Raw genomic sequence first — 26,396 nt, forward strand, 5'->3', positions numbered from 1 at the left:
CGACGTGGGGGCACACGAGCGAACGAGCGAGCGAGAGAGAGAAGTGCAGGACGGATGGATTTATCATCAACATCAGCATCGCTGCTCAGCCCGAGCATGTACATCGCTAGGATGCGCGAGAGAGTAGAAGAAGGAGAAGAGAAGAAGCACAACAGCCGGCAGCCGGCAGGGCGTACACCCACCACCAACCCACCTCGGCCGCCGCCGCCACCACAGCTCGGTGGTGCGAGCACACACCGGAGAAGACAACACATCGCCTCTCTTCTTACATCCTTTCCTTCTGGCACGAGTGGGCACCGCACCTTGTTCTGCTGTGGCCTATCGCCGCCAGCGGGATACCGTTCGCGCTCGAGTCCGCGCCTGCCGCTGCTGCTCCTGCTGTCGTCTTCGTCTTCCTTGTCACCGACTTCGTAGAGGTTGAGCTCGAGATCTTCTTCGCCCGCTCCTTCGCCTTTGTCTTGATCTTGTGCCTCAGTCTGCGTTTCCTTGCCACTCGCGGCGGCACCCGCGTCGCTCAGATCGCCGTACAAAAGGTCATCCTCGTTGTCCTGGAGTACATTCAAACAATCATCAGGATGAATTTCCAATTGATTGATTGCGGAGGGGGTGGCAATTGGAGAGCGCTGGGTACGTACAGCTGCTTTCGAATCAGCACCCCCGGTCAAATCATCCCCATAAATGTCAAAGCCCTCCTCATCCATGATGGTTGTTTTAGGCACGCGCAGATGTGCTGTTGTTGCCTGATCTTGCTTTTTGTCTTCACTGTCCGCAGAAATTGATATTTCTAGTATTTTTATTTTTGAATATTTATTTTCGGCAGCGCAAGTCAAGCCACAAACACACCACTTCTTAGGCGGACTTCTTCTTCTTCTTCTTGTCCTTCTTCGAGGGCGTCTCGTCCTTCTTGGCCTTCTTGGCCTTCTTCTTCTTCTTCTTCTTTTCCTCCTCGGACGAAGAGGAATCGGAATCCGAGTCCGAGTCGGAATCGTCCGACGACTCCTCCTTCTTCCTCTTCTTGCTCTCCTTCTTCTCCTCCTTGTCGGCCTTGGGCTCCTCCTTGATGGTGACGTCGATCTTCATCGGGGTGGTGGGCGTCGACTTGACCGGCGCGGGCAGGGCCTCACCCTTGGGCACGTTGTAGTCAACGTAGGTGTTCTTCCACTCGCTGGGCGTGTTGTCGTTGGGGCGGCCGAACTTGTCGAGCTTGCCGTCCTTGATCAGCTGCTTCTTCAGCTGAGCCTGTTAAAGAAGAGACGATGATGGTGGTAAGAAGAGAGGAATGGAAAGAACAGAAGAGAAAGGAGACGTACCCTGGGTCCCTTGCCCCACCTGCGGGGGTAGGTGTCCCTCTCGAGGATCACCCTCTTGATCTTGGCGACGACGCCGTGGTCGCACGAGGCCATGTCGGCGGTGGACATCTGCGCAATGCCGAGCGCGATGGCCTCACCCTTGGTGGTCATCATCACGATCTCCTCGCCGACCTCAATGCCCTCCTCATAGCGGAGCAGACCAGGGATCATGAACTTGGCACCTACAAAGAAAACATCATCGATGATGACGTCAGCAACCCAAACAAAGCGATCCATTCACATCGTGGTTGAGCGAAGTGAAAGTACCGTAGCAGATGGCGTTGACGGCAGAGTCCTTGACGACCACGCGCTTGTGCTTGGTAAGGAGCACCTCGAGGGGCTGGATGATGCGACGAAGGTAGGACTCGTCCTTGGTGGTGTCGTAGACGTACTGGGCATCCAAGATGTCATGGCAAGTCACCAAGCAGTCCTTGGCCTGGAGAGAATGTGGTGAGCCAACTTCGCACGGAGATCTCTGGGCGCAGTCAAGGGCACATCATGCAGGCAACGAAACGTACGTTCTCAGTCAGAAGACCGGACCTGACGCGCCTGAGCTCCTGCATGTGACCGCCGACGCCGAGGAGAAGACCCAAGTGGACGCAGAGGGTACGGATGTAGGTTCCGGCCTCGCAGTCGACCCAGAAGATACCGAGGTTCCTCTCCTTGTCGAACTCGACGAGCTTGCTCTGGTAGATGGTACGCACGCGCAGCCTCCTCTTCACGGCGGCGATCAGCGGGGGACGCTGGAACAGCGCACCGGTCAAAGTTTCGATGGCCTTGGCCAGCTTGGCCTCCTCGTCGATGGCGCTGTGCAGGCGGACGACGGCGACGTACTCCTTACCGGCACCCTGCTGGGACTTGACCAGGCGAGTAGCCCTCTGGATGCACACAAGCAAGCAACCTACAAACCAACCAAAAGATTGTTAGGAGATTAAATCTCGAGTAGAAAAATGCAGGAGAGAAAAAGTAGGTAGAAGCTTACCGGTGACCTTGGGGTCAAGGGTGCCGCTGTGACCGGTCTTCTCGACGCGGAGGATCCTCTTGATCCAGGCCACAACCTCGTGCGAGGAGGGGTTGGAGGGCTTGTCGAGGTTGATCACACCATAACGGACGTAGTCATCGAGCGGGCGCTTAAGCGGCGAGTGACCGGTGGGGATGGGGGTGTAGTGTCCGGTGCGGACAAGGAGCTTGTCGTAGTTCTGTGGTCGTCAAATTTGCCAGTTGCAATGTCCGAAAAATGTAAGAAAAAATGGATCAAATGAAGTTTGCGGAGCACGCAAATGATCCGCGGAGATGCTGAGTGAAGTGTGGGGGAGTGAGGGAGTTGTGTATATAGGCGCACCTTCAAGAGGAGTGGCCATTTGGAGGTATCAAGGACGGCACCTTTAGCGGCGGGCGAAATGGAGAAATCGCCTCCGGCCTGGGTCTCTCCGAGGGTCTCCTTGGACTTCTTCTTCTCCTTCTTAATGTGCGCTGCAGATGGCAGAGCGACAAATGCCCAGATTAGCGCGGAGAATGGAAAAATGGAGTGCATTCATTTCTGAATGAGCCGCAATCGTTCCAGTGGCTGATTTAAATTGATTCGGGGGTTCATCGCCGGTCTACGTACACATGATGAGCAGTGGGGACAAATGAAAATGAACTGGAAGATGGATACTCCGCTCTGCTGTCCTCGGGTCCACAATCCACACCGCCGGCCAAAGAGAAAGAAGAAACAACTTGGAAGCTGAGTTGGCTTCAACCCCGCGACAAGTCGATTTCAAAGCTGCTCCTCCATTGGTCGAGCTTTTGAATTGTGAATTGTGCACATTTCGTGCAATCAACTATTTTACTTGTTTTTTTACAATCTTGTGGTGTAGAGATGGAGCAGGGAGACGAGCAGGGGCGTGGTGTCAACGTGCGGAAGGAGGCCAAGAAGCCATTCCTTGACATACAGGAGGAGTTCAAGGGCGCCATCGTATACCTGGACGGCCCTGCGGCCGAGATCGTGCAGTGGACCTTTGGTGGTCTCGATTTCTTCTTTGGGCTCGGTGCCGAGCATGTGACCCTCCTCCCACCCGCCTCGAATGGGTGCGTGCACTCCTTCTCTCTACGTGCTCTGGTGCCAATCGCTAATCTGCTGCCGCACGCGTCCAGCAATAAAGATGAAGATTCGCACTCAGCCACCCTAGTCGGCTTCACCTCTACTCGTGCACTCATCTTCATAAGTACTGCCCCTCTTTCGCGATGACGAACATCGATCATTGCCTATTGCCGCTCTGTGCACACAGCACTCATCGTCACCGTCACCAGGCTCGTACCTGCCAGAGTACCGGGACAGCTTGAAGCGAGTGCTGGAGAGCGGCACGTTCACCGAGTGCGTGGTGTACTCGGGCCTGCCCGAGTCGGCCCATTCGCACTATCCCGAGCTCGGCGGTGGCCTCTTCAAGTACGCACGCCAAAACGAACACACACACACGGTCCCTCTCTGACCCGTCGATTTATTTTTATGCTCACCTCGTCATTTGCGCGTGTGCGCGTGCGGCCAGCTCCTATATTCGAATGATGAAGGATTGGATGAGGAAGAAGCAGACCAGCAAGTTCATCTCTCCGTATGGGCACTTCATCACCACAGATCCCTCGAGGCCACACACACACACACGACACATGCGACTCATACGGCACACACGACACCTCCAACACACCCACACGATTTGCTCTTGCACGCCTTTTCACTTTTCTTGTGCTACTTGCTACACAGGGTGGCCGTAGTGATACCGTTCCCGCTCCTGTACAGCCCGTTCCTGCCACACACATTCTTCCTGCCGCCCTGCTACGACGTCTTCCCGCCCGTGCAGCTGCCCGAGCACGTTCCCGAGTCCCCGCACGGGTACTTGTCCGCGCCCACGGCCTTGGTGGTCCAAACGCGCGTGGCATGCTTGACATTCCTTCTCTGACCTGTCGGCCCCTTTTGTGCGTCCCTCCACGCGAGCAGGCCCACGCTCGAGCAGCTACCAAAGCACTATCAGGTACCCAGCTGCGACGACCTCGTCATTGGTGAGTGAGCTCACCAATCAACTTTTATTCTCTCTCCAGCTTGCGGTGAAGCGATTGGCCAACGTGCTGTCGCAAACCATGCGACAGTGGGGACTGAAGGAAGACATATACCCGATCGGCCACGCGGCCAAGTTCACTGGTACCCAGTCCACAACATCAACGTAAGTGCAGTGCCGTGTCCGCGGGTCTGTGGCTTACACCCTCGCGCGCGCGCGGTCACCTTCACAGCGGGCGAAATGAACAAGCTGGCCGAGCAGGCGCAACACGCCGCAACGCCGGCGTCTCCGCGTTCGGCCACTCCCGTATCCCTCATTCTCATCGACCGCGTACGTGGTCTCACACACGCGCTCTAGCTGGCTCGAGCACCGCACGTAGCTGATTTTGCTAACACACGCACACGACACGCACCCGACACGCACTATGAAGACCATTGATTTGGTGGCGCCGATGCGGCACACGGCCAACGTGTTGGATCGCATACGCAGCGTGCTGCGATCGCCCTCGCCCACGTCGAACGATGTCGCCATCGACCTGCGGCCATTCCTGTCCGACAGCCCCGTTCACATGGACGACAGTACCTTCTCCTCTCTAGCCACCATTTCGCGCCAACACATCTCTACACCCTTCCTTACCCGCGTCGTGTGTGGTGTGTGTGTGTGTGTGTGTGTGTGCGTGCGTGTGCGGTGGTGTTGTGTGGCGCAGATTTCCTCCCGTACGGTTCGTTGATACCGCGAGAGGACAGCAAGGCCAGCAATTCGATATTCAAGACGCTGGCCACCAAAACACAAAAGGACGCGTTGAACGCCATCCGCAAGAAGCTCATGAACGTCATCACTCAGGAGAGCCTGCCGCTCCAGTCCAAGTCATCTGTACACGACACGACACGACACGACACGACCAACGACACGACCGACACGACACGCGCGACACACGCCACCACCAAGCATCCGCTCACAGCGTTGCGTGCTGATCTCCCACCTTTTTATCATTTTCCAGAGCTCTGCGGTCACCCCGGCGCGGCTGTTGGCGCTGCTGCGCCCGTTTCAGACCGATGTCGGCGCTTTCTATCGCCACGCCGGACTAATGCAGGTACGAGCACTACGCGGGTTGCTCGTCTCCAATGCTTGTCGATTCACCTCTGGAGTGTGTGTCGTGTGTGTCGTGTGTGTGTCGTGTAGTATGCCGCGGGGGTGATTTCGGCGCTGCAGCAGTCGGATAAGAGCACCGCATGGGAAGAGCTGATGGGGGTGGAGAAGCTCATCATCCACACCGTCAAGGACCCATCCGAGAAGAGCTCCCTCCAGCAGCTCGTCGAACTCCTCTCCGTCGGTGCGTAGTAGCCAGGCGGCCTGCGGAGCTGAGTCGCGACTCAGACTGACGGCAGTGGCCACACACGACGCACACGCACACGCACACGCACACGCAGGCAAGTTCACGGCGGCGGACGTGGTCGGGCTGGCGGTGATGGCCCACTCCCTCCTGGGGCAGCGCTTCGCGCGCGACGACGACAAGGCCTTCCAGAAGGCTCTCGTCGCCAACCTCATCGACTTTCCGCAGGTGCGCCGCGCCACACGTGCATTCCTTCTGCATACGTTACATTGCAACTTACCATTCATTCATTCCCGACATTCCGTGCATGCCGTTTGCTCTTGCATTCCAGGAATCGCTGGACTGGTTGGGCGATGCTGACGTGGCCCACATGCTGCGGCAGCACTACCGGGCCGCCGCCCAGGAGGGGTCGGCCGCCGACGACGCGGGGGAGGGGGAGCGGGAGGTGCTGGCGCGGCAGCTCCAGCTGAGCCTCAAGGACGTGATCGAGGATCGCATGGACCGCCTCCGCGGCACCGCCGACGTCCGATCGTCACTCAAGCTGCGCGACTATGCGTACGCTCACCGCCTCCACCCCCCCCCCTCGCCAACTTGTCTCAACGAAACTCACCGTGTGTCGCGTGTGTGTCGTGTCGGCGTGTGTCATGTGCCGTGCGTGTCGTGTCATGCCAGGAATGTGATGGGGCGAGGAGCCGGCGGAGCGGCCTACACGTCGCTGGTGGCGCGGGTGGCGCGAGACAGCGTGACGCGCGACGGCGACGCCGAGCTGCACGACCTCGAGAAGCACACCTCCACCGTCGCCCTCTCCGACCTGCTCGGCATGGCCTCCTCTCTCGGGTACTCTCTTCTCTTCATGTCTCACTCCATTTCTCCACCACACGCTCTCACTGCACACGCCCTCACCGCACACGCCCGGCCGCACACGCCGCACGACAGGCTGGGTCGATTCGGGTTCGGGCGGGGCAAGACCAAGGCCAAGCCGAGGCCCAGCGACAACAAGACCATCGTCATCTTCGTGATCGGGGGCATCACCTGCGCCGAGATCCAGGAGGCCCTCCAGCAGGTCGCCGACAGCGTCGGAGGCAAGGAGGAGGGCGACGACGACCAATATCAGGTGTTGATCGGCAGCACCAGCCTGAGCACCGCCAGCGGCGTGCTGTCCCATCTGTTTGCCGCCGAGCAGCAACAATGAACGAACGAAGCAAGTAACGATTACAACAAACATCATCATCATCAACAGCGAACAACAACGAACAACGAACAACGACCAACAAGAAGAAGGCTACTGGCCGCACAGCCGTCGGTAGCATGCCGTGCAGTGGGGTTGGCCGTTTCGTGGGTAGAACGCACCGCCGCCGCGCTGGCCCATCAGCTCTCCACTGTCCCGCGCACGCACCGCACACGCAAGGGTTAGCAAAGGGAGGGACCACGACAGTGAAGGTGGTGGGGGGGGGGGAAGTGCCTGCAGGCGTGGCAGACGAAGCAGGCGGGGTGCCACCGGCGGTCCATGGCCTGCACCACGCCGCCGCCGTACTCATCGACGGCTTTTCCGCAGCGCCCGCACGCCCTCAGGTCCGCCGAAACCTGGGCCCCAGCCGGCGACGCGCTGATCAGCTTCTTGGGCGGCACCGGGGGCGGACCGCCCGAGCCGCTGCCCGCCCGCGCGACCGGCGGCGAGAAGTCCTTGGCGTCGGTCTGCGGGCTGGTGGCCTTCAGGTGCGTCAGCATGTCGGCCATCATCGAGTTTAGCTCCGAGTCGTCCTCCGTCGTCGACGACGCTCGACCACCGCCAAGCCCCGCCGTCGCCGCGTTCGTCGTCGACACCGTCGCGCGGGGCGAGAAGCTGGGGCGCGGGGCGAGGCCCGGCCCGGCGCTGGGCGTTGGCAGAGGCGGCACCGGCGGCCTACTGCCCATGGGCGGCGCGACCGGTGTGGTGGTGTAGTAGAACTGGCGCGGCTGCTGGGTCGTGGCGGTGGGCGAGGCCCCAGGCGTGAGCGGCTGCAGGTGCGGGCCCCGGGCGGCCATCATCAAGGCCGCAGCCGGCACCGGCGACAGCGGCGGCAGGTGCGACGGCGGCGTGAGCGGCGACGACATCATCGTCGTGTGGTGCGTAGTAGTGGCCGGCCGTGACGTCATCGTCATCGTCGTCGGCGGCGGCGTGTGGCGGGGCTTGACGGCCTGGGCCATGATGCGCATCCGCTCGATTCGGTCGCGCATCTCGGCCATGCCCCGCTCGGCCTCGCGTCGCTCGACCTCCTCCCTCTGCCGCTCCTCGTCGTCTCGCTTGGCCGCCTCGTCGCGCAGCAGCAGCCGCGCCATCTCCAGCGTCACCCGCGCCCGGCCCTCCGCCTCGCGCCTCCGCCTGGCCCGCTCCTTCTCCTCCATTCGCTCCAGCTCCCGCTCCAGCTCCCTCAGCTCTCCACCGCCATCGCCGTCTTTGATCTGGGCCTGGGCCTGGGCCTGGGTCTGATCGCCGCGCTGCTCGCCGATCACTGTGGCGGCGTCGCGCTTGCGCCGCACGCTGGGGCCGTGGACGCCGAAGCCACCTCCGCCGCGGCCGCCGATCTGGGAGCCCTGCTGCGATCGAATGCTGCGGCGCACCTCCTCGGCCCGTCGCCGCAGCACCGTCACCTTGCGCTCGGCCTCCTTCAGCGCCTCGTGCGCCTCGTCCGACGACTCATCGCCACCACTCGCCGATGTGGGCGAGAGCTGCGGCGAGGTTAAGGTGGCGGGTGATGTGGTGGCGGCGGGCTTGGCGGTGATGGCGGTGGTGCCGCCCTTGGTGGCGACGTAGCCGCGGCGGAGCGAGCGGGCGTAGGCGTCGCGCATGCGCTTGATGTCGTCCCGGATCTGCTGCTCCTCCTCGCCCAGCCGCGCTAGCAGGGCGTCGAGGTCCTGCTCGGCCCCAACGCCGCCGCTCGGGTGGTGGTCGAGGTGGTCAGGGTGGTCGAGGTGGTCGATCGCGTCGTCGGCGTCGGCGTCGGCGTCGTCGGCCGAGTGAGAGGGGCCGGCGGGCGAAGGGGTGGGTGAGGTCTGGAGGTGGGCCATGAGCTGCTCGAGTTCGATTTCGAGTCGCTCCACGGTCTGCGCTCGCGCTCGGCCTCTCGACATGACGACGATGCTGATGACGATGGCGATGTCTTGAAGGTGGTAGCAGCTTGCTTGTGCTGTGGGTGGTGTGTGGTTTGTCTGTGGCCACTGTTGGTAGGACTGTTCACAACAATTAATTTAACATACAATTATGATGCTACAAACAAAAAGGGAGAAAGACAAGATAGCTAGGAAGAAGATGGAAAAGAAGAGGGGAAGGAAAGAGAAGAGGTGAGGTGAAGTAAGAAAAGGGAGTAGATGAGGAGCAAAAGAGAAGAGAAGAGAGGAGTAGAGGGCGAATTGATAAAAAATAGGAGGCGAGGGAAGCACGTACCGGTAGTGGTGTTTTTGCAAGCCAAGGGCAACGAAGCGGTTCAAGGTGGCTGCAAGCTTGGTTGCGCCTTTGCCCAAACGAAAGAAAGAGAAGAGCTCCGAATTTTCATTGGCCGGGCTACAGAACTGAGGAAAAATCATTTCTCTCAGTTTTTCTTTTTGCTTTTTTGTTGACCTTGTTTGACCACTCGCCACGCGGCGCAGTGCCACACGCCACGTCCGCTCGAGACAATGTTGGAATATGGTGAATGAAACCTCTGTTATCCCCCTTATAAAAACACACCACTTACAACTCTCCCATCCACTCTGCTCAAGACGACATCACCAATCGACAACCAACCTGCAACATTCGCCATCATCATGGCCCTGAAGAGAATCAACATGGAGCTGCGGGAGGTACATAGGGACCCGCCGCCGGGTATCAGCGCCGGACCGGTGTCTGACAGCAACATGTTCCACTGGTCGGGCATGATCCTCGGCCCGGCCGACTCGCCCTACCAAGGCGGCGTGTTCTTTCTCGACATCCAGTTCCCGCCCGACTATCCCTTCAAGCCACCCAAGGTCCGCTTCATCACCAAAGGTACCTGCCTCACCATCATCACCATCATCACCACCAAGCTTTACTTTTCTTAGTCTTCTTCTTCTTTTTCGCTACTTGATGCTGACATGCTAATGATGATGATGATGCAGTGTATCACCCCAATGTGAATGCGAACGGCTCCATCTGCCTGGACACGTTGAGCACCAACTGGAGCCCCGCGCTGACGGCGTCGAAGATGCTGCTCTCCATCCTGCTGCTGCTGACCCAGCCCAACCCCGACGACCCGCTCCGCAGCGACGTGGCACACGTCTACAAGACCGACCGGGCCAAGTTTGACGCCACCGCGCGGGAGTGGACGCAACGCTACGCCATGTAGGAGGAAGCTTCGGCGAGTGCGTTTGTGGCCATCATTATCACCACCATTCTTATGGTGTCGTGGCCCAATGTGCTCGCCGGAGCTTCCGCCTTCAATCTGCTTGTGTTACTCCTCTTCTGTGTTATTAGAGCGCACTAGAGAAACCCTTCCTTTGTTCACTAAGTCCTGTTCCGCCATCATCTGATCGTCCTCCGTGATTGACGCTTGACACACGGCCGCCTGGCCCCGCCGTCGCAGCGTTTGTCGTTGGCACCGTAGCTCAGGGCAAGAAGCTCGGCTCGGCGAGGCCCAGCTTGGCGTTGGCAGGGACTACCCATGGGCCGCCGTGATGGTGTACTAGAACGGCTGTGGATTGCTGCGGTGGGCGAGGCGGAGGCGGGCGCGGGTGATGAGGACCACATATCCACCAAAGTCTTAAGTCCAAAAGCAGAGATGATCTTCAGCTTCTTCTTTCTCCACCATCTTGATGAGCATACATATGCAATGTCTCCATCTACAGAACTTAGTATTTATCACTGTGGAAGAAGAAGTGTGGTGATGTCAGGGTGAAAAGAAGTGCTTATGGGCTGTTCTGTACCATCAACAAACAAAGTAGAAAACACTTGTTACCTTGTTTGATTAGGCCAACTTGGGGGACAAATGAAATGGAACTGATTTGAACTAGATGAACATGAAGTGGGGGATGCAGGTTTTCTGTGGTTATACTAAGTCAGATTTAAGTGAACATGGCATGTATCTCAGCATCTTAGTAGTAACAACTACAAATAAGACCACTTTAGTGAATTACAGAGGGCACAGCCAATGACAGTCTGGTGGCAGCCTGGGTGGGCACTGCAACATGTTGGGGAGGTCGAAATCCAGGCCAGGCTGTGTGTTGGTGAGAAGGTTGGGACTTGGAGGGTGGCTGTTGGAGGTTGCTTCATCAGGCGTCTGGGAGGTAGGGGCTGATGACAATGAAGCAGAGGTGGAAGTGGTGGTGGTTGTCTGGCTGAGGGTCACATTGGAGTACTGCTTGGGAAGATTGGTTGAGGTGTAACACCACTGCTGGGCATCTTTCTCTACAGTGATGGCATTGTGGCCAGCCAGGACAGCAGCCAACGAGGCAGAGCAGGTGCAAAGGCATTGAGGTACTTGCCTGGCTGGGTGAACAGCCTGATGAACCTTGAGAGAGCCAGCCTCCTGGGGCTTTTGGCCATACTTAACAGGCTTCTGGTTGGCATTGTGCCAGAGACCTGGGGCTGGCATGGTGAAGGACAGGAAGTAGTCCTCTGGCATGAGAGTGTTGAACTGGACCTGCTCAATGGCGCTGAATCAAACAATGAGGTATATCTTGAAGTTGTTGAACAGCCACTGACCTCCCCAGAGCTAGCTGCCAGAAAGGGTCATCACACCAAGTGAGATGGCGCATTGGAAATCTCTTGCATGTAGCTGGCTGCTTGAGAGTGCTTGCAGAAGAGGACCAGGATGAATTTGTCCAACTTGTTGCAGAACCTGACCATGTTCAGGAGGGGCTGGATCTTAGCAATGGGGTAGGGCTTGGCGTCCCAATGTTTGGTGTTGGTGATGCCCTTGAGAGGTGCAAGACCATACAGAAGGTTGATCAGCACCAGAGCAGTAGGAAAAAAAAGTTAGAATGTATTCCAGAAGTTCATCACAGTGGAGATGGGCTTTAGGTTGGGCGCAGGCTAGACCCAGTGATGAGGGCTTCCACCAGCTTGTAGATGTTGGAATGGTTGTGGATGAGCTGGAACAGGGGGTCAAGGCTCTGAACATTCAGGTCCAGTGGTGAGGTTCTTGCCCAAGTTGTACCATGGCTGGATCCACAGGGTGGATGAGGAACAGCTGTGGCCCCTCAGGTTGGTGGAACCAGAGAGGGTCAGCCTTCCATGGAACAGCAGATGCTTGTCCCCCATTGCACTGCTCCATGCTGAAACCCTGACAAGTTCATCTGTACAAACACAAAATGTCACATCAAGTAGTGTGGCGTAGGTAATGAAGGGGGTGCCACTGGGGTTGGTGAGTGTTACCACCTGCCTGTCCTTGTCCTTGTACACATAACCCTGCACTGTCTCAACAATGCAGGCTACTTCACCCTCTTCTACATCACCAGCTGCCCACACAAGCTACACATACTTCACCACCTTGGTAGAGATTTCCAGAATACACTCACCCTCTAATTTTTGCAGGTCTAATGGGCTGGGTTTTATTTGAAACCTGGCTCTTTTTAGCTGGCAAGAAGTCAACTGTCTGGTCAGCCCTTGCTGCTCTATGGTGGGGCCAACTGCTCTCTCATACACAGTGCTCATGAATTTGGGACACACAATCTGAGCACTGGCAACTTCCCTCTGGCAGCACTTGGTTCTGGCCAACTAATAACCCTTCCCTTTCACAACAAGGGCTGCCTGGGTGTGAGTCACACTCAAGAACAGAAGTAACAAGAGTACTGCTGCACTATTTCAGCATACTCTCACACTTAATGCCTGTGGGCACAAACAACACCTACTTTGTGACCACTAAGGCATGTGCCCTTGTACTCCAGAATACAATGTGTTGCAAGTTTCTAACACCTGCACTTCTCTCCACTTCACCAGCTCCTCTGGCTCCATGGTGGTTACACTGTCTGGCCCCAGTTCAGAGTCACAGTTCTGTCCTGTGATATTTGTTCTTTCTTTGGTTCAGAGTTGGAGATGAGTTGCGAATGTTGCGCTCTTTGGGATGCGGCCAGTGATGAAGCACAGGGCCGCAATGATCCTTCCGAGCATCGACGTTTGTCTGTCTAGCGAAAAAATTGAGCTATATCCTGGACCGAGGTCGTAATAGAACAGAGTGTGGCTAGAGTATTTAGCAAACCTTCTTCTTCAACGCGGCCCGGGTTTTGTAGTTCGCGGCCTCCGCAATTAATTTTGGTTTGTTTCAGAAACTCCGGCACGGCGTTCTGTTGCGCTTGACAAAGAAGATGAAGAGAAGATGATGAGAGTGGGCGAGCTAGTTGAAGTAGGGACTCTTGAGGAAGAAGGCAAAGAGTTCATCGCTTCGCGTCTGTTGCTCGACGTAGCGTCGTTTGAGCTGGGCCTGCGTGTCGATCTCCTCGCGGGTGATCTTCTGGATCTTGAGCATCTTTCGTCGACTCCTGTTTCGCTCCAGGATGTCGTCGATGAGGGCCGACAGCGAGGCCACCTCGTCGCTCAGCGACTGCGCGAGCTTCGACAGCAGCTCCACTCCCGCCAGAGCGTTTGGTCGAACATCGATGCCTGACACAGATGGCGTGGGCGTAAGCCAGCGTGTGCCGTGTTGCGTGCGGTGTGGCGTGTGCGATGTGTGTGTGTGTGTGTGTGTGTGGTGTTTACCTTGGGGAACGACAGAGAGGACGAGAGGGAGAATGCGGCTGACAGAAGAGGACGAAGGGGCAGACACGTCGACGCACGTCCACGACAAGCCGGGAGGCGAACGCAAGGCGATGCGAAACGGTTGGTTGGACTCGTTCGTGGAGCGAAGACTGCAGCTTCTTCGATCTGTGGTAGTGGAAGAAGTCAGCGATGAGTATCGGTGCGGCGCCAAGGAGAGGTGAAGTGGCGTGCATACCTGACGACGACCCAGAAGCAGAGACTGGGAGTACTTCCTCAAGGGCTGGCAGGAGGGAAGGAACTCCATCACGGGTCCGCTGGCCAGTCAGGAGCACCGACATTCGCGCTCGGTCGTCTATGTACACGGCATAGCTCTATGAGTACCGCGCTTGTGTGTGTGTGTGTGTGTGTGTGTGTGTGTGGGCAGAACAGGGTTTGTGGTACCGAATGGAATGGGTGTGGCGGTAGCAGGACGAGCGATGAGCTGATCTCGGACGCGCAACGGCAGCGACCCAAGACAGCCGTAGTTGGCGGACTGAGTCTCAGCCTCGTCGGTGAACACCTGCACCCAGACGTCCACCGTGGCGTCGGTGGTGATGTTTCCGCTCACGAGGGTCGTCAGCGTGGTGGACGCCTGCGGAAGCAGCCGGACCCTGTCCTCGAAGCCTCCGCTGCTCGCCGAGGCCAGCCCAAGCCGAGGTTCGCTCACAAGCAGGCCTTGGCACCACCGTGTCCTACTGCGCCCAGTAGCCAACGCACGTAAGACAAAGCGCAGGCCAACAATATGAGCGCACCTCGTGTGTGAGAGAGGGGGCCTACGTAGTGTGCGTGTTGGTGATGGTGGCCGTCACGACCCATTGACCCCCGGAAAAGGCCGCAACCAACGCGTCCACGCGCAAATCCGCAGCTTCGGTCTCCCTGTCGCCGTCGTGGACGTTCCGCTTCTCCGATCGTCCGGTTCGTCGTCATCGAAGAGCGCGACCAGCTCGTCTGCAAAGCTATTGTCGGGTTCGATTCGATTTTAGGGGGCCATCTTTGTCCGGGCATCAGGCCTAGTGACTGATTGGCGGTGGCGTACTGTTTCTCTCCGTGGATGGTTGCCAGGTAGGGAGACTCGATCCGCATGCAACTGCCCTCTTCTCGCGCCAGTCGCAACAGCACGTCCATCGCGTGGTTGAAGAGGAGCCGCTTGGCCTTGAACTGAAGAAGAGAAACAACAACAATGCAAGTGTCATAATTAGTCGCGACCGAACACAGTTACCCTGGCGCAGTAAGGCATTGATGGGTCGCGCACCCTTTCCCGTCCGTCGCACAGGAACTGTTTGCCCTCTTGCAGGCGGCAGTGGAGCGAGTAGGCCACCCACTGCAGACTCTGTGAGTAGGCTCCTTCCGTAGCTGTAGCACTCCCGCATTTGAGGGTGATGTGAGCGTCGGGCGTGAAGCTTCCAGAGAGAGTTGAGGGCCGGCCACATTCACGTACTCTGTTCCTTCGTCTTCGTCTTCTTGGGGAAGGCGTAAGTCGTGTGAAGGTCCGTGAGCGTGAAGTGGTCCTTCTTCGACGGCTTGCCGTTCTTCTGCAGCTTCGCCGGATGGAACAGCAGCACCTGGTCCCTCCCCGCAAGGAGGAAGTCGCCCACCAGCACGTCCTCCACTTCGTCGACCTCTTCATAGGCACAGCGAAATGTTAGCCGTTGAAAAAGACCCCCAAAAAACTGCTGGCCTGGGTTGGCGATACCGTGGAGCAAAGTGCCGTCTTGATGCCGGATGTGGACCGTGTGGCCTTCGAACTTGATGACCAGAACGAACGCGTCGTTGTTGAGTCGCGCAAGGGCTCTGTGCGAACACCAAAGACAATAAAATGTCGAGTCAAGATCGAGCGCTGTGGGCCGTGGCGTGGGGGCGGTGAGGCAGTGGACATACATGGAAAGCGGAACGGCGGGCAGTTTGTGGCAGGCGACCGCTTCGCCGTTCCTGATCGTCACGAGCTCCTTCGACTTTGTGCCGAGGAAGATGGAAGGCTTCAGGACCACCTCTTCGCCCATCTCGTTCTCGTACGTGTAATCGCGGCTTTCGTCGTCGTTGTCGGCGAAGACGACCACGGCGATGTTGTCACGCTTGGCGAAGAGGTTGGGAATCCAACTGAGCCGGGTGTCTCGCCCCGAGTCGTCCGGCTGGACGCTTTGCTCGTTGACAGGGGCGCCAAGGCCGCCGCCTTCCTCGTCCATGAGGTCAAACGAGCTCAGGAGCGGGTCCTCCTCGGCCTCCATCATGAGGATCGGCGACGGCAGAGGTGACGCTTCGGACCCGACGTCGGGTTCGCCTGCGCCCTCCGCCGCCTCTTCGTTCGGGAGGGGCACGATGACCCATTGCTGGGTCGATTCCTCTCCTCCGTCCTCGAGGAGGCCGCTGTTGTCGAGCTCTTCACCATCATCAACGACGAAGCGCTGGGCCAGCTTCCTCCCACCGTCGGCGAAGTAGTCAAGCGCGAGTCCGTCGAGCATGTCCTTCTTGAGGAATTGCAAGAGGTTGGTTGTTCCCTTCTTGCCGTCGTCTCGCTCGAGGGGCTGGCCGTCGAACGCCGTCGAACCGACGAAGAGAGCGTACTGCTCGCAGACAAGCCCGAGCGTTGGGTCCTGAACGAGTTCGAATGTGTTACTAGTGTTGATGGCCGGCAGGCCACGACAAGACGAAAGAAGAACCGAGCAAGTGGGGGGCAAACTGTACCACGCTACCACACGTCACGAGACTAGCGCGCGGTGGGTAGGGCACTTGGGAGGTGATGAACTTGGGCAGACCTTCGCACGTGTGCGTCAGCCGGCCGAAGAAGAGGAATGGGCTGCCTGGCGAGCCTTCGGCAACCACGATCGGGCCGTGAAGAATCCACACCCTCCCTGCACGGTACCACCACCGCTTGCGTGCGTTAGCCCAAACGAGGCGTTTCCTTGCGATGATGGCATGAAGCGCCTTACCTCCGGTTTGTAGTGCAGCATCCCTGAACTCTCGCAAGCAGATGAAGGTGGCTTTGCCTTGGTCGTCTGAGAGGGTGTTGCAGAGTCAGGACAGAGCAGGGAGTGGAGGTTCAATATTGGCGTGCACACCTGTCGTGATGAAGCCGATGGCGCACAGAGGGTCCTTGTCGTCATAGCAGTGTCGCACAAGAAGGTACACGAAAGGCCTGACGTATCGTACGCAGTCAGCAACACACAGCACACACACGGGCATTAATGCAGGGGTCATGGCGTACATGATGATGGCTTTGTTCTCCACATAGGCGGCTGCAACGAGGTCCGTCTTTGTGGACCCCTTTTTGCCTGTTGGGGCATCGTTGTGGTGACGTTCAAGAGCCAAGGCACATTTGATTGCAGAATTGACGCACCTTTGATGATCACCGACCCAGCTGAGGTGAATTCTTCCTTGGCCAGATCGAATCGGCGCAGTTCGACCTTGAGGCCCGTCTTGCCAGGCCTCGAGTATATCGTACACAGCTCATTCCCGCTGGCCAGACGGGCAGCCGTGCTGCCTCCCTCCATTCGTGCAGATCAACTTTTCCTCAATCTTTTCTTCGAACGCTTTCGTTGTTGGCGCCAGATTTTGTTGCATTTTCGTTGCGAATATGGAGATGCAACCGCGGACGATAGCATGGATCTTTATCGCCTGTGCCTTGGGCATCGGGTTGCACCTTTGCCTGAATGATCCCGACCATTCTCTGCCTCGCGCCCTCCAATTCATGGTGTACGGGGCTGGCATCCTTACGGGGATCCTCGTAGGCGTCTGGCGATTACGTACGATTTGACGTCCCATCCTTTAGCCAGCCCCGGCCTGCAGATTAACATCCAAGTGGCTCAGTGTACGACTTGATCTCACCGCGGGAGCCCCATCTGTCTGGAAGCCGCTTTGCAGCCGCTGCGGGCATCCACCCCTACACGCCTCGAGTTGAGATGTGGAAGCAGCTCACGGGCAAGTACGCACCACTGCGTCACGCACACCACCGCCCACGTGAGCATTGCACCTTCGTGCTGAGTGTGGCCAATGGTTCATGCCAGCTCTTGTCTGACTTGTGCCTTACGCTAGGGAGGTGGAGAAGGACAACGAGTTTGCCACGAAGGCCAAGACCTGGGGCATCAAGAACGAGAGCGCCGCCGTAGAAGTCTATGCAGCTCTCCGCCTGAACAAGAGCATCATGCCCAACCACACGTACAACGTTCTTCTGATCTTCTTGTCTCGTCTCCTACATTTAGCGACGCCAACTCTCTCTTCGTTGCTTGACCCCCTGGTGCCATTTCCTTTCTGCAGGCAATACCGCCACAAGACTCATCGGTGGCTCGTGGGCATACCCGACGCCTTGATCGTGGACACCAAGACTGGTAAGGTCGAGGGAATCCTCGAGGTGAAGTGCCCCTACGCGCCGGACATGAGTCGGTACTCTCCCGCCCTTCCTCGCTCTGTCGACTAAGTGGCCAGCCATCACCGACCATCCAAACCGTCTGCTTCCTTCCCCCCGTCAGGGTGGTGCCGCACCAGACCATGTCTGCTATTTATTACCACATGCCCCAGGTGCAGGGCTACATGGAGATCCTGGACGTGGAGTACTGTGATCTCATGAGCTACACGACCAAGGTACATCCACCACAGCGACAAGCTAGGGTCCTCCACGTGCGCGCGGTTCGAGCCACCTTATTTCTCACTGCCTTCTGGTTTGATCGATTCCTCCCAAGGGGAGCGTGATCTTTCGGTTCATGCGCGATCGCGCCTACTGGCTGGAGATGCTGCCCGCGTTGGTCGAGTTTTGGACGCACATGCGACGAGACACCCCACCATCAGAGAAGCACGCAAACAGCAAGACTCTTGAGAAGTAAGTACCGCCTTTACAGCACCCGATCCTAGAGTAGCCGTGAACGAACTCTAAGCCTCACGTTCTCCTTCTTGTTTGCGCAGGCTCTCCCTGGAGATGGACTTCACCAACGTTGAAGACGACCGGAAGGAACGACGAAAACCGCAAGCGTGAGCGTTGTAGAGGAGGTTCGTCGCTGTATTGTTTTTGTTTGATTGTTTACAGTGTGACCCGGGCAACACCGTCGAAGACGACGTCAGCCGGTCCTTCCATCCACACCCGCTCGACGGACTGGTACCTGTCCCTGCCCTCCTCTGTCGACACGACACGTTGGGAAGTGAGAGGCGGAGACGACAGGAAGCGAAGAGGGCACCGACCGGTCGGTGCTAAGGGACACGTACTGGCTGCGGTGGGGGAGAAGTCGACGCGGAGGGTGAGGTCGCCGCCGGTGAGGTGTGCGTGGACAGGCTTCGTGGGGTCTACGCGGTCCAGCACGGTCGCCACAACGGCCGCAGCCGAGGCTCCGGTGCCGCACGCCAGAGTCTCGCCCACGCCCCTCTCCCACGCCCTGAAGCACCGTCAAGCAGCGCAATGACGTCAGCACACACGATCTCGATAAGGTAAGCCACAACACACACACACCACAGCTCGACGTACCAGTAGTTGATCTTGTTGGCCGGGAGGACCTGCACGAACCCGACGTTGGTACCCTGTGGGAATATGGAACGATCCTTCTCGAGGGCTGGTCCGAGCGTGTACAGCGGCACCTTGTCGGCGTCATCGACGAACACCACCGTGTGCGGAACCTGACGAACCAGCCGAAGCCACCATCAGGCCGCGAAGAGCGAAACGGACCACTTCGCCCACACACGGTACGCACCCCGACGACCAGCGACGAAAACTGGTAGGTGACCCCCTCGAAGACGTAGTCTTCCTCGAGGACAGGGAGGTCGCCCGTGTCCTTGCTCTGCAGCGAGGCGGTGGCGGCGGAGGGCAGGGTGCACGGCACGGCACTCCGGGCAAAGTCGGGCTTGCCCATGTCGACCCGGATGGCCGTGACGTGAGCGCCGCCGTCGGTGACAGTCAGGTGAGCCACCATTGTTCCTGCAAGCAAATTTGTAAGCGTGTCGCTGTGCGGTGTGTGGTATTTCAGCGCGTGAGCGGTAGCGCGTGTGTCGCGTGTGTGTGTGTGTGTGTGTGTGTGTGTACCGGCGGGAGTCTCGATGTAGAGCACGTTTCGATCATTCTTGCCATCTTCGTTCTTTGCCGCCCAGAGCCAGTCCGGCAACAGCTGACCGCGTCGCTCCCATACCAGTTTGGCCGCACATCGCAGTGCATTCCCGCACATCGGCGCCGCTGCAAAACATCACCCGGTAAGTACCACTTATTCTCCCTACGACTGCTAACTCACTCTCCTTCCTCCAAGCACTGACACGCAACGCAGGAACCTACCTGAGCCGTCGGGATTGTAAAGTTCAAATCTGTGGTCGTCACGTCACAGGTTGAAACGTAAGAAGGTAAGCCCACTGGCCCAACACAACAACACAACACATAACATAACATAACATGACGGAGTTTGTCGGGGCAGAGGGAGAGGTGGTAGAATGGGTTACCGGAAGTGGTGGGCCGGCTTGCCGGGGAGGGTCGACAGAGTGGCAAAGGGCGGGAGGAGGAGCGTCAGGCCATCAGCGCCCACGCCGAAGCGCCGCGTACAGAGGGTCTTGGTGACGTGGCCCACGCCGCCTGCCCACACGGAGCGAGCGCGCGAGGCTGCCGGCACGTAGGAGGGGAAGGTGTGCGAGGTGGCGGCCAGGGCGGCGAGCAGCGGCGACAGCGGGGGTACCTCGACATCGGCGACCGTGTGGCCTCCCGACGGCGGCGACCGGTAGGACTTGGAGTCTCGGAGCGGCTCGCTCACCATGACGAAGTCGTTGCCCAGCCCGTGCATCTTCACAATGGGCACGTCCACCGCTTGCGGCTGCTCTCTGTTCTCTTGTCGTCGGTGGTCCATCGTCTTGTTCGCTCGTTTGTTGAGGTGTGTTGTCTTGTGTTTTGAGAATTGATTCACTGGTGTGCAGCCTGGCGAGGTGCTGGGCCTTGAATGAGATAGCGAAGGAACAACCAGAGAAGAAGCTGACAAACACGACAAATCACGTCGGCAAATGGTGGAGCTCCGCTTCCTGTGGAATCCACCAGCCATCTGCCTCGCAACACTTCGTGGTTGGATCCCTCCGTCTCTCTTCTTGGGCGTTGGGAGAAGGAAGGGCACCATCGACTCACACTTAGGATCAACTCACGGACATCAGGACCGACAACGTAGCAGGAAAGAAAAGGCACAAGAAACTCTGGCTTTTCAGGTCTGGTGTTCGACAAGGAGGTACCCCAAGCGACCCAAAACCATGGTGAGGTCCACTCCACCACCACTGAGTGTTGGTGTGCCTGGTGGAATTGGGCGAGTGGCCGGGATAACATGTGAAGATAGCCGAGTGGTGCGGAGCGTTTGGGGTGAGGCCAACCGGCTGCGGGCAAGCAAAGGGCAACCACAACACAGTCTCGCAGACTGAACTCAAGTAATATGGAGGGACTGGACTACGACGTGGTTGTGGTGGGCGCCGGTCTGGCCGGTCTGCGCACTACGCAGTTGCTCGTGCAGCAGGGCCTTTCGGTGCTATGCCTCGAAGCCAACAACGTACGTTGTTGCTCTGCATTGCTGTGCAGATTGAATTCTGACAAATGATGTGAATTGATTCCTCTCGTTGTGGCACTGCAGTGCGTTGGCGGCCGCACCCGGAGCGCGGTGAGGGAGGGTTACCGATGGGATGTCGGTGGCCAGTGGCTTGGCCCCACCCAGACCCGCATGCTCAATCTCTGCTCCCAGCTGGGCCTCGCCACCTTCCCCCAGTACACCGAGGGTACCCCGCTTGTTTATTATTCATTATTAGTATTTCATTTATTATTCTATTATTTAAACTTGAAATAATGTAATTGTTATTCTTATGTGGCCCTTTGGCGCTACAGGTAAAAAGTGGGTGGACGTGCTGGGCAAGAAGAAGACGTACACGGGCACCATCCCGCCGCTCACGATCGCCTCCTTGATCGACATCCAGCTGGGCATCTGGAAGATCGACGCCCTCGCCAAGACCGTGCCCAAGGGGAGGTACCCAAGCACTTCGAAGTCTGCTTCAGGTCAACCCAGTCAGCTGATGGTTGATGGTCTCTTCTTGGTCGCTGCGTTGGCCTATGCCGTGAGCAGACCGCAGGATTGCCCGAATGCCCGGGAGTGGGACAACATGACCGTGGAGACGTGGAAGCACCAGAACCTCTGGACCGATGGCGCCAAGGCCATGTGGGACATCGGCGTGCGGTACGCTCCCGAGGCGCCACATCACCCTGTGACATCCACCTTCGCGCTGACCACTTCTTCTTCTTCTTCTTTTCTTCCACAGCGCCGTCTACTCTTCCGACCCGGCAGAGCTTTCGTTCCTCTTCTTCCTTCACTACATCCAGTTCGCTTCTTCGCCCCCCACTTTCTCTGACGGCTCCCACTCCCACGAGTCTGACCTTTTCTGACCCAAAAATGCAGTTGCGCCGGCGGGTACATGGTGCTCCTTGACACCGAGAACGGCGCCCAGGAGACCCGAATCCGAGGCTCGGCCCACGGCGTAGCGCTCAAGCTCGCCGAGCAGCTCGGTACCCTCCCCCTCCCTTCAATGGCGATGAGGCGCGGAGGCGCACCCAGCCACGCCTGACCTTCGTTCCCCTCCCCTCGGGACCTGACAGGCGAGCAGGTCCGACTCGCCAGCCCGGTCACGAGCATCCACCAAACTGCATCGAATGCCGCGGTGACGATACAGGACGGCTCGTCCTACACCTGCCACCGTGTAATGTACGTTAGTGGGACGTTAAAGGTTGAGTGACAGTCAGCCGCGCTAACCGGTCGATCCTGTTCAATGCAGCATCACGGTGCCACCACTGCTCACCAACCGCATCGAATTCGAGCCCGCGCTGCCCACGAGGAGGCGCCATCTGGCGCAGCGGATGCCAATGGGCCAAGTCATCAAGGTAGGAGTGCCACATGCGGTTGTGCGTCGGTTGAGTTGTCTGCTGTCGCTGATCATAGTTCGCCACACCAGTGCTTGGTCTTCTATGATCGGCCCTTCTGGCGCGACAGCGGCTTTGCGGGTAGGTTCTTCCTCACCGCACAGTGTTATTATATTCTTATTCATATTCATTCATTATTGTTCATTTATTATTTTTTTATTTATGAATTATTAGTGTTGGTGTGGCGTACGGGAGCATGACCCAACCTCGGTGCAGGCGAGGTGGTGACGGACGGAGAGGGCGTGTCGATCAGCTTCGATGCCAGCCTGCCCGACATCGAGCAGTACGCGCTGGTGGCCTTCTTCGACGGCAACCCCGCGCGCCAGTGGAGTGAAAAGACGAAGGAGGTACCTCACGACCACACTTGCTCGCACATGCTCCGCGCACTGCGCCACTTCTCCAGCTGTTCCCGTTTGACTAACGGGCCAACGCTCAACAGGAGAGGAGAGCCGAAGTGGTGCGCACCTTTGTGAACTACTTTGGAGACGAGGCTGCCCACCCGATCGACTACCTCGAACAGGACTGGTGCTCGGAGGTACGCGAGAGGTGCACGGCTCTTCAGTCCTGATGCAGGCCCGCTCATTCCCGTGTCGCGTCGCGTGTGTGGCGTGTGTGGCGTGTCTCAGCCGTGGGTGCTCGGAGGGTACACTGGCCTAATGGGTCCCGGGGTGCTGACGACGTGCGGCGAGACCCTCACAGCGCCGTTTGGGCGCATTCACTGGGCCGGAACCGAAACCGCCAGTACGCCCCACCCCTGCATTCCCAATTCCGCTCTCAGTCATATTCGCGCCACGCACTGTGATCGCTTACCTCGTGTGCGCGTGCAGCCAGTTGGCCCGGCTACATGGAGGGTGCGGTCCAGTCGGCTGAGCGGGTGACCGACGAAGTGCTATCTGCCCTTGCCGGTAACCCATCAAGCGCAGCGCAGTCCAAGATCGCGCTTTGGCTGACTTTGCTTTGCTTTGCGTGTCGTGTCGTGCGCAGGTAACGTGATCGAGTACCCGCCGCCGGCCACCCTGACCCCGCCACCCCGAGGCAGCGGATTCCCGATCGGCAAGACCGCGCTCGCGTTGGCCGGAGTGAGCCTCTGCGTCGGCGTCATGTGGGCCTGGGACAACAAGTTCACCGTCGTCAAGAACGTCGTCGCCTTCTTCGTTGTGTGAACAACACGCCACCGTTGGTGGCAAGTGGGCAACGCGCACATGGACGTATCGGAACACACTGGCGCAATACCAAGAAGTGCAATGATCTCCCCGCTCGGCAAAACCCGGCCCTCGGTGAGTGCTACGGAAATTCCCGACAGAAACTCCACGTGTTGCCGGGCTGAACTGGCAAACGAAAAAATATAAATAGTAATTTTTGTGTCCATTTCATCATCAACTCTTGGAAGACAACCACACACCAACATGTCACTCAAATTCGAACCGTCCGAGTACGTTCCCTCCATTAAGATGATATGCTCTGATGAGATGCTGACACGATTTTCAGGGCACAAATGGAATCGTGCCGACAGCAATTCCTGCAGGAAGGCGGCAAGGCCCTTGCCAAGTGGGGCGGCGCTGCTACCCTTTTTACCTCAGCCATGTCCCTCTGTACGCACCCGCAATGACGATGACGATGAGCATGCATGTATTTTGTCTAATTTTCATTTTCAGGGCCTGCCTATCGCAACCTGTTCAACTGGAGAGGCCAGATCTTCTGCGTAATGGGTACGCAATCGTCACTCCACCAGTCCTGCTACTTCGTACATGGAGACTTCGTTCTCATTCGTAATGATCTCGCTGCAGGTGCGGGTATTGCTGGCTTCTGGATTCGAGGCGAGCAGGCCGTGCTCAGGTGCCACCACGCCAGGGACGCCCAGAGACTGAAGGACATCTACGAGGGCCGCACCATGGGCTAAAACCCTGAAGTAACACCCACCCTTTCTTTCTTCTACTCCGTCTCCTTCGTTGTACACATCATCTTCTCAATAAGTTCTGCCCAGCCCAGACTTTTCCATCTAGCAGAAGATCAGCTTCTTTGTGGTTTGTGTTGTGTGTAGGCGTGGGTAGACCTCCACGCGCAAGTTGATTCATTCGATGAGCTTGTTGCTCACGGTGATGACCCACGCCACGAACAAGTAGAAGAGGAAGACCGGGTACGACACCAAGAGACCGCGCCCCGTCTTGTCTGGCGGCATCATCGCTACCACGAACCCCCATGACGCTGTTTGGCCACAACCTCAACGTGAGCGTAGCACGACACACACACACACCACACACGGCACGCACAGCACCACCACACGCAAGTGGGCCTGATCGAGCCCTGACGGTACCGAATAGTGACCAGGCGAAACCGCCGGCCACGGCGCAGATGCGGAAAACCGGGTCATTCCAGGTCAGGCAGGCGATGGCGGCTGCGTCGAGCGGCGCCAGGCAGTAGCCCATCACGCTCACGCACGCGAACACCGACCTGCGAGCACCCTCAGGCCCGAGTGAGCGGCAGCCACAGCTGCAGATGGGGGTATATGCTGAGGTAAGCGTGGGAGCTGCGTACATGTGGCCGCCGAGCAGGATGGCGTTGACCGAGACCACGAAGCCGCCGACCCACAGGACCGTGATGGTGATGATGAACACCAGCGATCGGTCCGTGTCCGTGCTCTGCGCCACCACACTAGTGCACACCCACAGTCAAGTCGAGCGTAAGTCTAACTTCTTAGCACGCACAGGACGCACACGACACGACACGACACACACGCGCTCTCTCCACAGAAGACGTACACGGCCAGGATGAAGGAGAAGACGAGCGGACCCCAGAGGTCCCCTGCCACGGGCGATACGCGGTTGAGAGGCCCATCAAAACGCCCAGCACGCAGTGGCGGTGCTGACAGGGAGGAGTAGGAAGAGGAAGAAGTACAGTTGCGCAGCTCCTGCTGGCGTCTGGTGAGGAACACAGAGAAAGGGAACAGGATGTGCATCATCTTCCACAGCACCGAGAACACGTCACGCCACTACACGCCACCTCGTCAGCCCACCAGAAGAGAAGTAAAGCAACAAAGCAAAGCAAAGAAGAAGAAAGCAAAGTAGAGCGTAGTGGAGGTGATGGAGGAGCTGGGCGCTGTCAGGTGAGGGCGTACGATGGTGCGCCAGAGAGGTTCGGAGAGGGTGCCCGGGTCGGAGGCGAGTAGGGCAGCGACGCGGGCTTCCTCCTCTCTCTGACCTGGGAACAGCTCCTCCTCCAGCTTGGAGGCTGTTGTGAAGGTCTGGGACGAGGAGGGTGTAGGGACTGAGGGCCGAGTGGAAGTCGAGGCCGTGGAAGAAGTCGCCGCCGTGGTGGTGCTCTGCTCCTCCTCTCTCTTCTGGCCTGGGAACATCTCGTCATCGACCTCTTCCAGCGCCTTCATCTTTATATCTGTAGGCAGTAAAGGGTAAGGCAAGTGTGAGCGAACTTGGCTGAGGCTGCTTGCTTGGTGGTGTCTCTAAGGCCTCTCTTCTCTTCGGGTCACCTCTTTGTTGGACGGGTGCGCCAAACTATCTTTTCGCATTTCTTTTTCTTTTTCTTTTTCTCGTTGTAGAAGATGGCGGAGCAAGGGAACGAGCAGAGGGAAGAGGAGAACCAACGCCTCGACGCTGCCATCGCAGCCAAGCAAGAGCAACTCGCGGCACTGCAGCACCAGGTCGAGCAGCGCGAAAAACGCCTGGCCGCCCTCGAACTCCGGCTTCAACTCGTCGAGGGGGCGGAGCAGCCGGCCAAGTCCGCCGCCGCGGGCCAGGGGCAGGGCACCAGGGTGGTCAGGCTCGACGTGGGCGGGCGCCACTTCACCACGAGCCTCGCAACCCTCACCTCGGAGGCCGACTCCAAGCTGGCGGCCATGTTCGACCACCACGAGCTCGAGCCGCAGGGCACCAACGACGGTCGCGTGTTCATCGACCGCGACCCCGTCACGTTCGCGCTCATCCTCGACTGGCTGCGCACCTCCGACCCGCCGACGGGCCTGAGCGCGGACCTGGAGCGGCGGCTCCGGCGCGACGCCGCCCACTACGGCCTTGCGCGCCTGGTTGCCGCGACTGCACGAAGAGCGATGTCG

General features: G+C 58.4%; 13 protein-coding genes across 13 annotated transcripts; 6 read left to right on the forward strand and 7 right to left on the reverse strand.

Moving 5' to 3' along the window:
- Positions 1 to 265: 265 nt before the first annotated feature.
- Positions 266 to 701, reverse strand: ACA1_075280 (uncharacterized protein; the record flags this gene model as incomplete). Its single annotated transcript, XM_004353425.1, has 3 exons — positions 266 to 277; positions 303 to 548; positions 636 to 701. The coding sequence occupies 3 exons, from the start codon at positions 699 to 701 to the stop codon at positions 266 to 268; spliced, it is 324 nt and encodes a 107-aa protein (XP_004353477.1).
- Positions 702 to 849: 148 nt separating this feature from the next.
- ACA1_075290 (rRNA pseudouridine synthase, putative) lies at positions 850 to 2,883 on the reverse strand (the record flags this gene model as incomplete). The annotated part of the gene is made up of 6 exons (XM_004353426.1): positions 850 to 1,239; positions 1,311 to 1,531; positions 1,617 to 1,785; positions 1,868 to 2,250; positions 2,332 to 2,548; positions 2,692 to 2,883. The coding sequence occupies 6 exons, from the start codon at positions 2,881 to 2,883 to the stop codon at positions 850 to 852; spliced, it is 1,572 nt and encodes a 523-aa protein (XP_004353478.1).
- Positions 2,884 to 3,210: 327 nt separating this feature from the next.
- ACA1_075300 (Sec1 family domain containing protein) lies at positions 3,211 to 6,906 on the forward strand (the record flags this gene model as incomplete). Its single annotated transcript, XM_004353427.1, has 16 exons — positions 3,211 to 3,419; positions 3,486 to 3,556; positions 3,642 to 3,777; positions 3,878 to 3,940; positions 4,090 to 4,218; positions 4,324 to 4,357; positions 4,425 to 4,524; positions 4,614 to 4,711; positions 4,812 to 4,959; positions 5,088 to 5,212; positions 5,382 to 5,474; positions 5,564 to 5,714; positions 5,812 to 5,942; positions 6,046 to 6,269; positions 6,387 to 6,551; positions 6,651 to 6,906. The coding sequence occupies 16 exons, from the start codon at positions 3,211 to 3,213 to the stop codon at positions 6,904 to 6,906; spliced, it is 2,133 nt and encodes a 710-aa protein (XP_004353479.1).
- A 90-nt stretch (positions 6,907 to 6,996) lies between these two features.
- On the reverse strand, positions 6,997 to 8,825 carry ACA1_075310 (uncharacterized protein; the record flags this gene model as incomplete). Its single annotated transcript, XM_004353428.1, has 2 exons — positions 6,997 to 7,093; positions 7,213 to 8,825. The coding sequence occupies 2 exons, from the start codon at positions 8,823 to 8,825 to the stop codon at positions 6,997 to 6,999; spliced, it is 1,710 nt and encodes a 569-aa protein (XP_004353480.1).
- Positions 8,826 to 9,497: 672 nt separating this feature from the next.
- ACA1_075320 (uncharacterized protein) lies at positions 9,498 to 10,054 on the forward strand (the record flags this gene model as incomplete). The annotated part of the gene is made up of 2 exons (XM_004353429.1): positions 9,498 to 9,717; positions 9,828 to 10,054. 2 exons carry the CDS (start codon positions 9,498 to 9,500, stop codon positions 10,052 to 10,054), a joined length of 447 nt encoding a protein of 148 aa, XP_004353481.1.
- A 1,058-nt stretch (positions 10,055 to 11,112) lies between these two features.
- ACA1_075330 (uncharacterized protein) lies at positions 11,113 to 11,553 on the reverse strand (the record flags this gene model as incomplete). Its single annotated transcript, XM_004353430.1, has 3 exons — positions 11,113 to 11,193; positions 11,216 to 11,347; positions 11,446 to 11,553. 3 exons carry the CDS (start codon positions 11,551 to 11,553, stop codon positions 11,113 to 11,115), a joined length of 321 nt encoding a protein of 106 aa, XP_004353482.1.
- A 1,486-nt stretch (positions 11,554 to 13,039) lies between these two features.
- Positions 13,040 to 16,928, reverse strand: ACA1_075340 (uncharacterized protein; the record flags this gene model as incomplete). The annotated part of the gene is given in 15 exon segments (XM_004353431.1): positions 13,040 to 13,305; positions 13,637 to 13,699; positions 13,843 to 14,135; positions 14,218 to 14,316; positions 14,334 to 14,396; positions 14,477 to 14,598; positions 14,693 to 14,793; positions 14,879 to 15,061; positions 15,134 to 15,231; positions 15,319 to 16,031; positions 16,168 to 16,289; positions 16,368 to 16,433; positions 16,497 to 16,573; positions 16,643 to 16,709; positions 16,775 to 16,928. The coding sequence occupies 15 exon segments, from the start codon at positions 16,926 to 16,928 to the stop codon at positions 13,040 to 13,042; spliced, it is 2,487 nt and encodes an 828-aa protein (XP_004353483.1).
- Positions 16,929 to 17,011: 83 nt separating this feature from the next.
- Positions 17,012 to 18,254, forward strand: ACA1_075350 (DNA binding nuclease; the record flags this gene model as incomplete). The annotated part of the gene is made up of 6 exons (XM_004353432.1): positions 17,012 to 17,180; positions 17,299 to 17,359; positions 17,470 to 17,592; positions 17,692 to 17,817; positions 17,904 to 18,015; positions 18,114 to 18,254. 6 exons carry the CDS (start codon positions 17,012 to 17,014, stop codon positions 18,252 to 18,254), a joined length of 732 nt encoding a protein of 243 aa, XP_004353484.1.
- A 194-nt stretch (positions 18,255 to 18,448) lies between these two features.
- ACA1_075360 (diaminopimelate epimerase) lies at positions 18,449 to 20,240 on the reverse strand (the record flags this gene model as incomplete). The annotated part of the gene is made up of 7 exons (XM_004353433.1): positions 18,449 to 18,543; positions 18,631 to 18,797; positions 18,887 to 19,035; positions 19,110 to 19,333; positions 19,439 to 19,585; positions 19,682 to 19,710; positions 19,843 to 20,240. The coding sequence occupies 7 exons, from the start codon at positions 20,238 to 20,240 to the stop codon at positions 18,449 to 18,451; spliced, it is 1,209 nt and encodes a 402-aa protein (XP_004353485.1).
- A 564-nt stretch (positions 20,241 to 20,804) lies between these two features.
- On the forward strand, positions 20,805 to 23,493 carry ACA1_075370 (amine oxidase, flavincontaining superfamily protein; the record flags this gene model as incomplete). Its single annotated transcript, XM_004353434.1, has 14 exons — positions 20,805 to 20,918; positions 21,000 to 21,141; positions 21,248 to 21,386; positions 21,483 to 21,593; positions 21,676 to 21,735; positions 21,813 to 21,919; positions 22,010 to 22,115; positions 22,186 to 22,291; positions 22,363 to 22,411; positions 22,547 to 22,677; positions 22,770 to 22,865; positions 22,957 to 23,071; positions 23,158 to 23,235; positions 23,315 to 23,493. The coding sequence occupies 14 exons, from the start codon at positions 20,805 to 20,807 to the stop codon at positions 23,491 to 23,493; spliced, it is 1,533 nt and encodes a 510-aa protein (XP_004353486.1).
- A 243-nt stretch (positions 23,494 to 23,736) lies between these two features.
- On the forward strand, positions 23,737 to 24,230 carry ACA1_075380 (uncharacterized protein; the record flags this gene model as incomplete). Its single annotated transcript, XM_004353435.1, has 4 exons — positions 23,737 to 23,762; positions 23,819 to 23,922; positions 23,986 to 24,039; positions 24,118 to 24,230. The coding sequence occupies 4 exons, from the start codon at positions 23,737 to 23,739 to the stop codon at positions 24,228 to 24,230; spliced, it is 297 nt and encodes a 98-aa protein (XP_004353487.1).
- Positions 24,231 to 24,401: 171 nt separating this feature from the next.
- Positions 24,402 to 25,712, reverse strand: ACA1_075390 (Yip1 domain containing protein; the record flags this gene model as incomplete). Its single annotated transcript, XM_004353436.1, has 6 exons — positions 24,402 to 24,535; positions 24,645 to 24,781; positions 24,866 to 24,982; positions 25,090 to 25,132; positions 25,226 to 25,319; positions 25,446 to 25,712. The coding sequence occupies 6 exons, from the start codon at positions 25,710 to 25,712 to the stop codon at positions 24,402 to 24,404; spliced, it is 792 nt and encodes a 263-aa protein (XP_004353488.1).
- Positions 25,713 to 25,886: 174 nt separating this feature from the next.
- On the forward strand, positions 25,887 to 26,366 carry ACA1_075400 (K+ channel tetramerization subfamily protein; the record flags this gene model as incomplete). Its single annotated transcript, XM_004353437.1, has 1 exon — positions 25,887 to 26,366. A coding segment is annotated over one exon (480 nt), but the record flags the coding sequence as incomplete, so codon positions are not given.
- Positions 26,367 to 26,396: the final 30 nt, after the last annotated feature.

Source organism: Acanthamoeba castellanii, assembly GCF_000313135.1.
Source record: "Acanthamoeba castellanii str. Neff unplaced genomic scaffold scf7180000084608, whole genome shotgun sequence".
NCBI lineage: Eukaryota > Discosea > Longamoebia > Acanthamoebidae > Acanthamoeba > Acanthamoeba castellanii.